Below are 11,230 nucleotides of genomic sequence, written 5' to 3'. Positions count from 1 at the left end.
AGTGCAGGTTAACTACTGGATAAGGATGTGTGGTCTTCCCCACTTACTGCTCCTCTCCAAATCCAAGGAAGAAGAGTCTCCTCTTTACTTGGGAGGAGGGTAGAGAAGAAGAAGAGTTTATCACTACCCTAAGGAGTCTCAAGGGATGCAGGTGGCGCTGTGGGTTAAACCACAGAGCCTAGGACTTGCCGATCAGAAGGTTTGAATCCCTGCGATGGGGTGAGCTCCCGTTGCTTGGTCCCTGCTCCTCCCAACCTAGCAGTTCAAAAGCACGTCAAAGTGCAAGTAGATAAATAGGTACCACTCTGGCAGGAAGGTAAACGGCGTTTCTGTGCTCTGTTCTGGTTCGCCAGAAGCGGCTTAATCATGCTGGCCACATGACCCTGAAGCTGTACACCGGCTCCCTTGGCCAATAAAGCGAGATGAGTGCCGCAACCCCAGAGTCGGCCATGATTGGACCTAATGGTCAGGGGTCCCTTTAACTTTACCTTAAGGAGTCTTGAACTGGCTAACAATCTCCTTTCCCTTCCTCTCCCACAACAAAGGAGTGTCTCCACCCCCATTGTTCTACTCGGACACTGAGGTCCAGCGCTGAGGGCTTTCTGGCAGTTCCCTCACTGTGAGAAGCCAAGTTACAGAGAACCAGGCAGAGGGCCTTCTCAGTAGTGGCACCAGCCCTGTGGAACGCCCTCCCACCAGATGTCAAGGAAATAAACAACTACCAGACTTTTAGAAGACATCTGAAGGCAGCCCTGTTTAGGGAAGCTTTTAATGTTTGATGCATTACTGTATTTTAATCTTTGTTTGGAAGCCGCCAGAGTGGCTGGGGAAGCCCAGCCAGATGGACTGGGTATAATTAATAAAAATTTATTATTATTATTATTATTATTATTATTATTATTATTATTATTACACTGTGAGGTGAGTGAGGCTGAGAGACTTCAGAGAAGTGTGACTAGCTCAAGGTCACCCAGCAGCTGCATGTGGAGGAGCAGGGAAGCGAACCCGGTTCACCAGATTACGAGTCTACTGCTCTTAACCACTACACCACACTGGGTCAGACTACCTATAAGCAGGACTACCCCAAGGCTTTTTGGCACTCAAGGCAAATCAGGAACAAGGGGTGGGTGGGTGCAATCATAGAACTGTAGAGTTGGAAGGGACACCAAGGCAGGAATAAAAATCTACCCCAGGATCCTCAAGAATGGAAAGAGAACGAGGTTCCAACAAAGGAAGAATGTCTTATCAAAATGACGGGGAGTATGTGGAACTGGCAAAGCTAATGGCAAAAAATTAGATAACAAAATGAGGGAATGCTGGACTGGAAACTTTTTGTAGATTATCGAAAGAACTGTTACAGTTACATGATAACTCAAGCAGGATTTGAAACATGAGCAACAGCAGAGAGATATTAAGGCTAACAACTCAGGTTGTACATTCGGGGTGTTATAAGTTAAAATATGCAGCATTAAAGGATAAACATAGAATGGGGGGAATGGGAAGTCTATCAATAAATTAAGAGTATTGTTGATGGTTAAGTGTGTAAACTTTTGAAAACAACATAATTTCAAAAAAATACAATAAATAATAATACAATATATTTATTTATTTATTTATTTTAATAATATTTTATTAGGTTTTATCCATTAAAAAGTTTAGAAAAATACAAAAAACAAAAAAATACAAAATTACAAAATACAGAAATACAAACACTAAACACAAAAAAAGAAAAAAAAACACATATAAAAAGACAAAAAAATCCTTCTTTCTTAATTTCTCCTCTTTGATTAACTTATTTTCCTGACTCCCACACGTCTCCCATTTTTGTATCCCTTTTAAAAGTTAGTTCAGCAAATTCATATCCTGTTAGTCTATCTATTTATTAATCCAATCTTGCATTTTACCTTGTTGCTAAAACCCCTGCAATTCATTTCAATGTCCTCAACATTCAAAAATTTTACAATATTTCTGCAAATACATTTTAAATTTCCTCCAGTCTTCTTCCACCAACTCTTCTCCCTGATCTCGGATTCTGCCAGTCATTCCCGCCATTACAATATATTTTTTTAATTACACCAGGATCTACTGCCCGTTTGAATGCTGCCACCCGAGTCCCTCGCCTCACCTTGCCTCATTTGTGTCGCTACCTGGGACACAAAGACCTGAAATTAAGGACTGGGAAGGGTGGAAATAGTAGCTAACACTACTTAACCCTTTCCAAGCCCACTACGTTCCCTTTCCAAGTGCCTTTTACATCCCTGCTCCCTCTCCAGCGGGCGCCCCAGAGGCTGCGCTTACCTGACGCTGCTACAGGTGAGTCAGTCACCTGGAAACCAGGTGCGCTCAAGTTTGGAGCAAGAGCGGGGAGGCGATGCTGGAAGAAGCGGCGGGCTGGCCTGACACATGCACCCAATCCAACCCACCCCACCCTGGGAGAAGCAGCTGCGCCAGAGATCTCTCGCAGGTGCGCGCAGTTAACGCGCCCTGCGCCCTACTCTCGCTTCTACGGATACAACCAGTGGCGTAGCGTGGGTTGTCAGCACACGGGGCAAGGCAAGTAATTTGCGCCCCCTAACCCGTGGATTTGCGCCCCCTAACCCTAACCCCCAGATGTTGCGCCCGGTGCAGCCGCCCCCCCCCCTACACCCCCTACGCTACGCCACTGGCCCGCTTCCCTGGCGATGCGCCCCTGCCTCTCCCTGTGCTATTTCTGCCCAGGCAAGCGAGGCTGCCTGCTTGGTTCCAGCTAAACCCCCCTCCCCGTGGGGCGGGGGGGGGGAGGGAGGGCGGCGTTTGGGTCCTTTTCCTAAACAGCCGCTTTAAGAGACGATCTCGCCCCGCCTCCTCCTGTAGGGTGGGAGCTGGGGGGCTGGCTGGCCAGGCGTGACTTTCCGGGACTTCTGGGGCCTCCCCGACGGGGCGGTCTCGGGAAACTGTTGCTGCCGTGCTGCTGGCGCTTGCTCCGGCCGAAACAGAAAGCCTGAGCCTTCTCGGGACGGAGAAAGGGAAGGCCGGGACGGGAAGGGGAGAAGCGGCCGGCGGGCACGGAGAGTCGGGGCGAGCACGACGGGAAGGGCGGTCGGGAGCCCGGTCCTTGTTTCCTTCCACCCATCGCCCTCCTTCCGCCGCGGGCGATGCGTCTCCTGGTCCTGATGCTTCTTGCTTGGGTTGGCACACCAGGTAAGAGGGCGCACGTCGATCGGGACCGGGGATTCCCCTTCCTCGACTCTCCCTCCCTCTCTTCCTCCCCCCACCCACCACCCTAAGCTCTCCCCCATTACCGCCCCGTCCCTTCCAGCAACCGTCTCCCGGATCCGCCATCCGGCGCCCTCTGCGCTTCTTGGACGGAGCGGGCGCAGCTGCTGCTCTCCTGCCAGGCGCCCCGGGCAGCAGCTGCGACGGCGTCCGCCTGGGAGGCGAGCCAAGGCTGCCGAGGGCAGAGGGAAGGGATCTGCTTGGAAAGTTGGTCGTGGCGGTCCCCTCGCATCCTCCCGACGACCTCTGCGCAGCGCCTGTTTGCTGCCGCCCCCTCCAAGAAAAGTGAACTGCTCAAAAGGGGTTTGGGTGCAAGCGAAGGGGCGGGGTGACGCGCGAACTGTTCCGATGGCATCGATAAGTGACAGATCTGTAAATGGGAGCGTGCTACTTTTATAGCATAGGCGCCAACTCCTAGGCACTGAGGTCTCTCCGGCCCCCCGGTAAAATATTTGAGGGGGCCAGGCCCCTTCAAAGTGGATGGCCATCGTCATTCAAATGGGGGGGGGCGCGCGCTGAGTCTTGTGATCAATTCTGTGGGGCGGGTCTTACCTGGGCCCGCGTCCCTGATATTTTTTTCAAGCTGGCACCCCTGTTTTACAGGTATATACGTTTGTCAATGAATCCTCTTAATATGACACAAGGATAAATCAATGTGCAAAACGGTGGGTGAGAACCGTAAATGCAATAAAAAACCACAACCAAGTTGAATAAACAGGATTGGAGTAGAGGGTGATAATATGCATCTTTCTGAACCAGAAAACCCATATGGGACTAAATTTAAGAGTGTGGAATGCTACCTCATGTTTTTATTATACAATCCTGTTTGCTGTAAGTTCCTGGGATTTTTCCTCCGCAAGAGAATACATTGTGAGAAGGGCAAATGCACACTCTGGGCACAGAGGCACTGACTGGAGAGCTGTGATTGGCCCTGGTTTTCCTGGGATCACATACCCACTGCCTGCTGGCGCTGTGGGTTAAACCACAGAGCCTAGGACTTGCCGATCAGAAGGTCAGCCGTTCGAATCCCCACACCGGGGTGAGCTCCCGTTGCTCGGTCCCTGCTCCTGCCCACCTAGCAGTTCGAAAGCACGTCAAAGTGCAAGTAGATAAATAGGTACCGCTTTGGCGGGAAGGTAAACGGTGTTTCCGTGCACTGCTCTGGTTCGCCAGAAGTGGCTTCGCCATGCTGGCCACATGACCCGGAAGCTGTACGCCGGCTCCCTCGGCCAATAAAGCGAGATGAGTGCCGCAACCCTAGAGTCATCCGCAACTAGATCTAATGGTCAGGGGTCCCTTTACCTTTACCTTTACCTTTACTTTCCCCCTTGCATTCAGCCCCTCTAGAAGGACACGTCAGTTTTTTCCTGCAAACTTCCTTCTGTAGTAACCTATGCATTGTACTCTTGGGGATGCAACTTTTGTGTTTCTTGGCAAACTTTGACGTACAAAATAGATAAAGGGCTGGCGTTGTTGTTGTTACTGCTGCTGCCACTGTTTTCCTTGAAGTGGCATAATGAATTTGCAAGCTGGATTTGCCACAAATTCTAGCATTTGTGTTCACACTAGGTATAGTCTCCCTTGGAAGTGCAAAAGGAGATGCAAGATAAAATTAATGTGAATAGTCGCTCTTCAATTTCTTACTCCATCCTACCTCTGCAATGTACCTGTGGTTTGATTGAAGGACTGGGGAGGCTCTGTCTGCCTCATCACATCTAGGGACATTCCAGCCATGGTGGCTTGTCAGGTTCCCCCTCTGTATATTTTTGGGGAGGCAAGCACAAGCACATATTGGTCAGTTGTCTGGTTTGGCACTCAGAGCCTGAAGTTACCATATTTTTTGCTCTATAAGGCTCACTTTTCCCCTCCTAAAAAGTAAGGGGAAATGTGTGTGCATCTTATGGAGCGAATGCAGGCTGCGCAGCTATCCCAGAAGCCAGAACAGCAAGAGGGATTGCTGCTTTCACTGCGCAGCGATCCCTCTTGCTGTTCTGGCTTCTGGGATTCAGAATATTTTTTTTCTTGTTTACCTCCTCCAAAAACTAGGTGCGTCTTGTGGTCTGGTGCGTCTTGTAGAGTGAAAAATATGGGATATTTGCTGCTTGTTAAGTAGCAGTTCAATTCACCTCTTTATTACAGCCATAGACGAGCATAAAAGGGTGGGATAGGTAAAGGTAAAGGGACCCCTGACAGTTAAGTCCAGTCGCGAATGACTCTGGGGTTGTGGCTCTCGTGTCGCTTTACAGGCTGAGGGAGCCGGTGTTTGTCCACAGACAGTTTTTCCGGGTCATGTGGCCAGCATGACTAAGCCGCTTCTGGTGAACCAGAGCAGCGCACAGAAACACTGTTTACCTTCCCGCTGGAGCAGTACCTATTTATCTACTTGCATTTTTTGCCATGCTTTCAAACTGCTAGGTGGGCAGGAGCTGGGACAAAGCAACAGGAGCTCACCCCGTTGCGGGGATTCGAACCACCCATCTTCTGATAGGCGAGCCCAAGGCTCAGCGGTTTAGACCACAGCGCCACCCACGTCCCAAAAGGGTGGGATACAGTCATTTAAAATCTGAAAAGCATTTTGGAAAGCTAAAAGGTATTAAAGCAGAAGGTGAATATAAAAGTCTATAATAATTTAAAATAAGCTAAAAGAATCTGAAAGAAGGGCTAGGAGCATTGGGTGGGCGTGGAAGAGCATAAAAAGTTGATTTATAAAAGACTTTAACTATTAATTTACAGAGCACTAGTTTGTGGCACAGATCATCCTCCGGCGAATTGTGAGCGCTGCTGTGCAGAATCTGGCAACATTGTATGTGGTAGCAGGATTGGTACCTGAGAGCAGCAGGGAGGTATAGAATTGCCCTGTGCGCGCTGGGTACTTATGGAGTAGTGGGGAAATCAGGCTAGTACGAATGTCTCTGTAATATACGCACTGGAGGAGGACATGCTCTACTGTTTCCATTTGTCCCAAGTCACAGGGGCATTTTCTCTCTGGGTAGTCAGTCTTCCTGTATTGACCTTCAATAAGGGCCATACTACCCTGAACATGCCTAATCTCATCTGTTAAGTAGCAAAATTCTTGCTAATTTATCCCACGTAAGCCTCAGGTCTTAATTCTGACTGGGAGGGCAAGGCCTTCCCCACATGAACCTACCCAGACCCTTCTTCGTGTGCCCCTTCCACGAGAGGTCCAGAGGGTGGCAACACCAGAACAGGGCCTTCTCTGCAGTGGCTCCTCTTCTCTGGAACGCTTTCCCCAGGGAGGTTTGCCTGGTGCCTTCATTATACACCTTTAGGCGCCAGACAAAAATGTTCCTCTTTAACCCGGCCTTTGGTTGATTGTCATCCAATGCCCTTTTAAAATTTGTTGGGGTCGTTTGCTTTTGTTTTTATTATGTATTTTGTGTATTTATATTGGGATTTTATGTTAGCACCCTGAGAACTGCGGGTATAGGGTGGTCTACAAATTTAAACAACATCAAATTCCCAGGGATGTCTCTTTTTCCGGGCTGGCAATGGCTTCAACTTTGCTTTCCCTGTAAATGGCTCAACGCTATTCATGAAATTTAGGAGCAGCAATGTGTACAGTGATGAGTTGGTTCGTAAGAGTTGGTTTGTAAGAGTTTACAAGTCAAAAGTGATGTCAGCTTTTAGACTGCAGCCCACATGTTTCTTGGGATTTTTCCATCTGTTTCTAAGAAAAAAAAAAGTGTAATTTTCCCATTGTGTGTTTCCTTGAACAGTGTTAACTTACAACTAAATAGAATATAATTTACAGTACATGACACCATTTTAAAGGGGCCATGGGAACGCTACATATAATTTTTTTAATAACTTGATTTTTACACACACACACACACACATTGCTTATAGGTAAGTTTGTTTTTTTTTACCCAGGAGGCAAATTAAAATTTTCCCATATATGACCTTTTCTCAGTCAGCAACCGTAACAGTTCATGCAATATAGGAGTCTGCGCATAAAGCAATCTGTCATCTTCTTCCCATTGCGGCTCCTTTCTGGTTGGCTCCATGCTCACAAGAAATGAAATCGCCACAACTGAGAGGTTGAAAGGGGGTTTGATAGCTGTTGCCAGATGAGAGCAGCTTGTTCTCATTAGGTGAAACAAAATATCCTCATATCTGCTTCCTTGTGCTTGCTACATATGTTTGGTAGACAGAATGTAAATATTCATATTTGATACGTGACTGAGTGGACTGTTCATTTAACACTGGGCTTAAGGAAACTTTTTTATGTACCTAGCTCAGTTTAGAGATTTCTCGGGTTCGTGCCTAACGCTAAAAAGCAGATTTGTGTGCATGAGTTGGTTGTTTTGTCTGAACTGGGAATTGTGGTTAGTGTGAACTATGACTTAGGAGACCCTCCAGGTGTCCCTGTTTTCCAGGGACAGTCCCGTATTTAAGGAAGCCATCCCGGTTTTATTCTGGAATGTCCCGCTTTTCCTTAGGACAGGGGTCAGCAACCTGCAGCCCATGGGCCACAAGCAGCCCACGGGGGTCGTTTCAACGGCCCCTGAGCCCCCCCCCAACCGAGCCACCCTCTCGGCAAGTCCCCACGCGCTGTGCTAAACAGGTGCAGTGCAGAGCAGAGACTCACTTCTGCAGCGCCGGAAATCGCATCTGCGCTGACGCAATCCGGCCGACGGAGCAATCTCTGCAGGCGTGAACCAGCCCAGGCGAGGTAAATCTTGCCGATCCCTGCCTTAAAGTAAAGGTAAAGGGACCCCTGACCATTAGGTCCAGTCGTGGCCAACTCTGGGGTTGCGGCGCTCATCTCGCTTTATTGGCCGAGGGAGCTGGTGTACAGCTTCAGGGTCATGTGGCCAGCATGACTAAGCCGCTTCTGGCGAACCAGAGCAGCACACGGAAACGCCATTTACCTTCCCGCTGGAGTGGCACCTATTTATCTACTTGCACTTTGACGTGCTTTTGAACTGCTAGGTTGGCAGGAGCTGGGACTGAGGAACGGGAGCTCACCCCGTCGTGGGGATTCGAACCGCCGACCTTCCAATCGGCAAGTCCTAGGCTCTGTGGTTTAACCCACAGCGCCACCCACATCCCTGACCCCTGCCTTAGGATGTCCCTATTTTCATTGGAGAAATGTCAGCGGAGAATCTCCCAATTCTCCAATTCCGTGATTCCATGTTCCGGTGGTGGGCATGGCCCAGAGGAAAAAGCAGGCAGAGCAATCAATGTGACACATATATTTATTTCACAGTAGGCTGCATTCCAGCCGCATGGACATGTGCCCAGTGAGCTCAGTGTTATGTGCAGGCATTACTGTTGAAGTGGGATGCGGGTGGCTTGCCAATCAGAAGGTTGGCAGTTCAGATCCCCATGATGGGGTGAGCTCCTGTCGCTCTGTCCCAGCTCCTGCCAACCTAGCAGTTCAAAAGCACGCCAGTGCAAGTAGATAAATAGGTACCGCTGCAGCGGGAAGGTAAATGGTGTTTCCGTGCGCTCTGGTTTCCGTCAGGGTGTTCCGTTGTGCCAGAAGTGGTTTAGTCCTGCTGGCCACATGACTTGGAAAAGCTGTTTGTGGACAAATGACCTCGGCCTGAAAGCGAGATGAGCGCCACAACCCCATAGTCGCCTTTGACTGGACTTAATTGTCCAGGGCGTCCTTTACCTTTTATCTTTACTGTTGAACTAATATGCTTATATTCAATTTAATATCAGCTAAGTTGTTATTTAAGAGAAATGTAGCACTTACAAACTTAAATACAGTGGAACCTCTGTTGTCGAAGATAATCTTTTCCGGAAGACCGTTCAACTTCTGAAAGTTCGACAACTGAGGCACAATTGCCGGTCGGCAAAAGCCATTGAAAAAATGGAGAAACGCGCCTCAGAAGCCGTTCGACATCTGAGGCAAATTTGAAAATGGAAGTATTCACTTCCGGGTTGTCGGCATTCAAAACCAAAACGTTCAACTTCCGAAGCGTTCAACAACCAAGGTTCCGCTGTACAGTGGTACCTCGGGTTAAGAATTTAATTCGTTCCGGAAGTCTGTTCTTAACCTGAAACTGTTCTTAACCAGAAGCACCACTTTAGCTAATGGGGCCTCCTGCTGCCGCTGCGCCGCCACCACACGATTTCTGTTCTCATCCTGAAGCAATGTTCTTAACCCGAGGTACTATTTCTGGGTTAGTGGAGTCTGTAACCTGAAGCATCTGTAACTTGAAGCGTCTGTAACCCGAGGTACCACTGTACAACAAAAACAATAAGGTTTAAGTTCATTTATTTATTCAAATAAGCGAGTTTACCCGCCCTGCATCTGTGTCACAACATTTTTGTGGGACGGATCCGATTCTAAGCTGCTTCCTCACAGTTGCTCTGAAGTGGCCATTCTATACGACTTACTCATTCAAAGGTGGTAGTGTGTGTGTGTGTGTGTGTGTGTGTGTGTTTTCTGCATCATACCTCTACCTGTGGTGGAAATCTTATCAAGTTGCTAGCTTGTCAGTCTGGAATGAATCCAAACACTGTTTCAAGCTATTGTTCCCAAGTGCTTTCAGAAAGTTAGCTCTACTTTGCTCTTCCGAGCTCTTAGAACTAATGGATCACCACAGTTTGCATTTGCTATGTGTCTCTGTATCCTTTTAACACCCACCTGCACTTATTGCGTAGTAGTATTTTCAGAAAGCAGTTTCATGGCCTCAGATGAACCTGCCTCAGGAAAGGTGCATCCTGGTTGCTAGGAAGGAAGGAGGGGCACCTGCAGACATGCCAAGGGCTCAGAAAGGAGGCAGAATCAGGAAAAGTGTAAATCAGGAAGAGGAAACAGCTGGAGAGCTCAGTTGGTTAGAGTGTGGGGCTGGCAACGCCCACGTTGCAGGTTTGATCCCCGTAAGAGACAGCTGCATATTCTTCTTTTGTTTTTGAAATAGTTTTCATTGGTTTTACAAAATAAATCACACACTTAGCACAATTAAATTTTGAAATAAAGCAAGATTCATCTGAATCGTAGGACTTTCCTCCTCACCTCATTGGGTCCTTTAAATATTATTATTATCATTATTAGGACTCCCTATTTTCAGTAGAGAAATGTTGGAGGGTTATAGCACAGATTGTACCAGGTGTAAGGAGAAAATTTGATTTTGATTTTACTAGAAAATACGTATAGATGTATTTCCATTGATATGACACAAGAAGCCTAAGAAAGCTCAGTGCCATTTAGACAACTCAGTACCAAGGCCCACACACTAATGTGGAAGTCATCATAATCCAATGGCCTTTCCTTTTGCTGCTGACAGCTGATAGTCTGTGCCGTAGGGTAAGTGCTGGGAAAATAGTATATCCTACTCAGAAAAAGTAAAACCCCTATAAATGATGCACAAATCTGTTCCCCATCATCCTCACCATTAAAGCAATAAAGGTAAAGGTAAAGGGACCCCTGACCATTAGGTCCAGTCGTGGCCGACTCTGGGATTGCGGCGCTCATCTCGCCTTATTGGTCATGTGACCAGCATGACTAAGCTGCTTCTGGCGAACCAGAGCAGCGCACGGAAACACCATTTACCGCATTTTTCGCTCTATAAGATGCACCAGACCACAAGACGCACCTAGTTTTTGGAGGAGGGAAACAAGAAAAAAAATATTCTGAATCTCAGAAGCCAGAACGGCAAGAGGGATCGCTGCGTAGTGAAAGCAGCAATCCCTCTTGCTGTTCTGGCTTCTGGGATAGCTGCGCAGCTTGCATTCGTTCCATAAGATGCACACACATTTCCCCTTACTTTTTAGGAGGGAAAAAGTGAGTCTTATAGTGCAAAAAATATGGTACAGTGGTGCCTCGCAAGACGAAAAGAATCTGTTCCGCGAAAAAGGGGGGGAGGGAAAAAAACCTGCAGGAACTCGCAAGACATTTTCGTCTTGCGAAGCAAGCCCATAGGAAATTCATTTTGCGAAGCACCTCCAAAACGGAAAACCCTTTCGTCTAACGGGTTTTCCGTCTTGCGAGGCATTC

At 47.9% G+C, this 11,230-nt stretch overlaps 1 protein-coding gene across 1 annotated transcript in view; it reads left to right on the top strand.

Moving 5' to 3' along the window:
• The first annotated feature begins 2,849 nt into the window (after positions 1-2,849).
• The window catches only part of VSTM4 (V-set and transmembrane domain containing 4), a 29,695-nt gene continuing 21,314 nt past the window's right edge, over positions 2,850-11,230 (top strand). Inside the window, exon 1 of the mRNA XM_082223302.1 lies at positions 2,850-3,180. Within this exon, the coding sequence (XP_082079428.1) occupies positions 3,135-3,180 (46 nt within the window). The 5' untranslated portion in view covers positions 2,850-3,134. The remainder of the gene's footprint in view (positions 3,181-11,230) is intronic.

The sequence above is a fragment of the Podarcis vaucheri genome (assembly GCF_965113315.1).
Source record: "Podarcis vaucheri genome assembly, chromosome: 5".
Taxonomy (NCBI): Eukaryota; Metazoa; Chordata; class Lepidosauria; order Squamata; family Lacertidae; genus Podarcis; species Podarcis vaucheri.
Note: the sequence above shows the minus strand (reverse complement) of the source record. Positions and strands in the feature narration are given on the sequence as shown.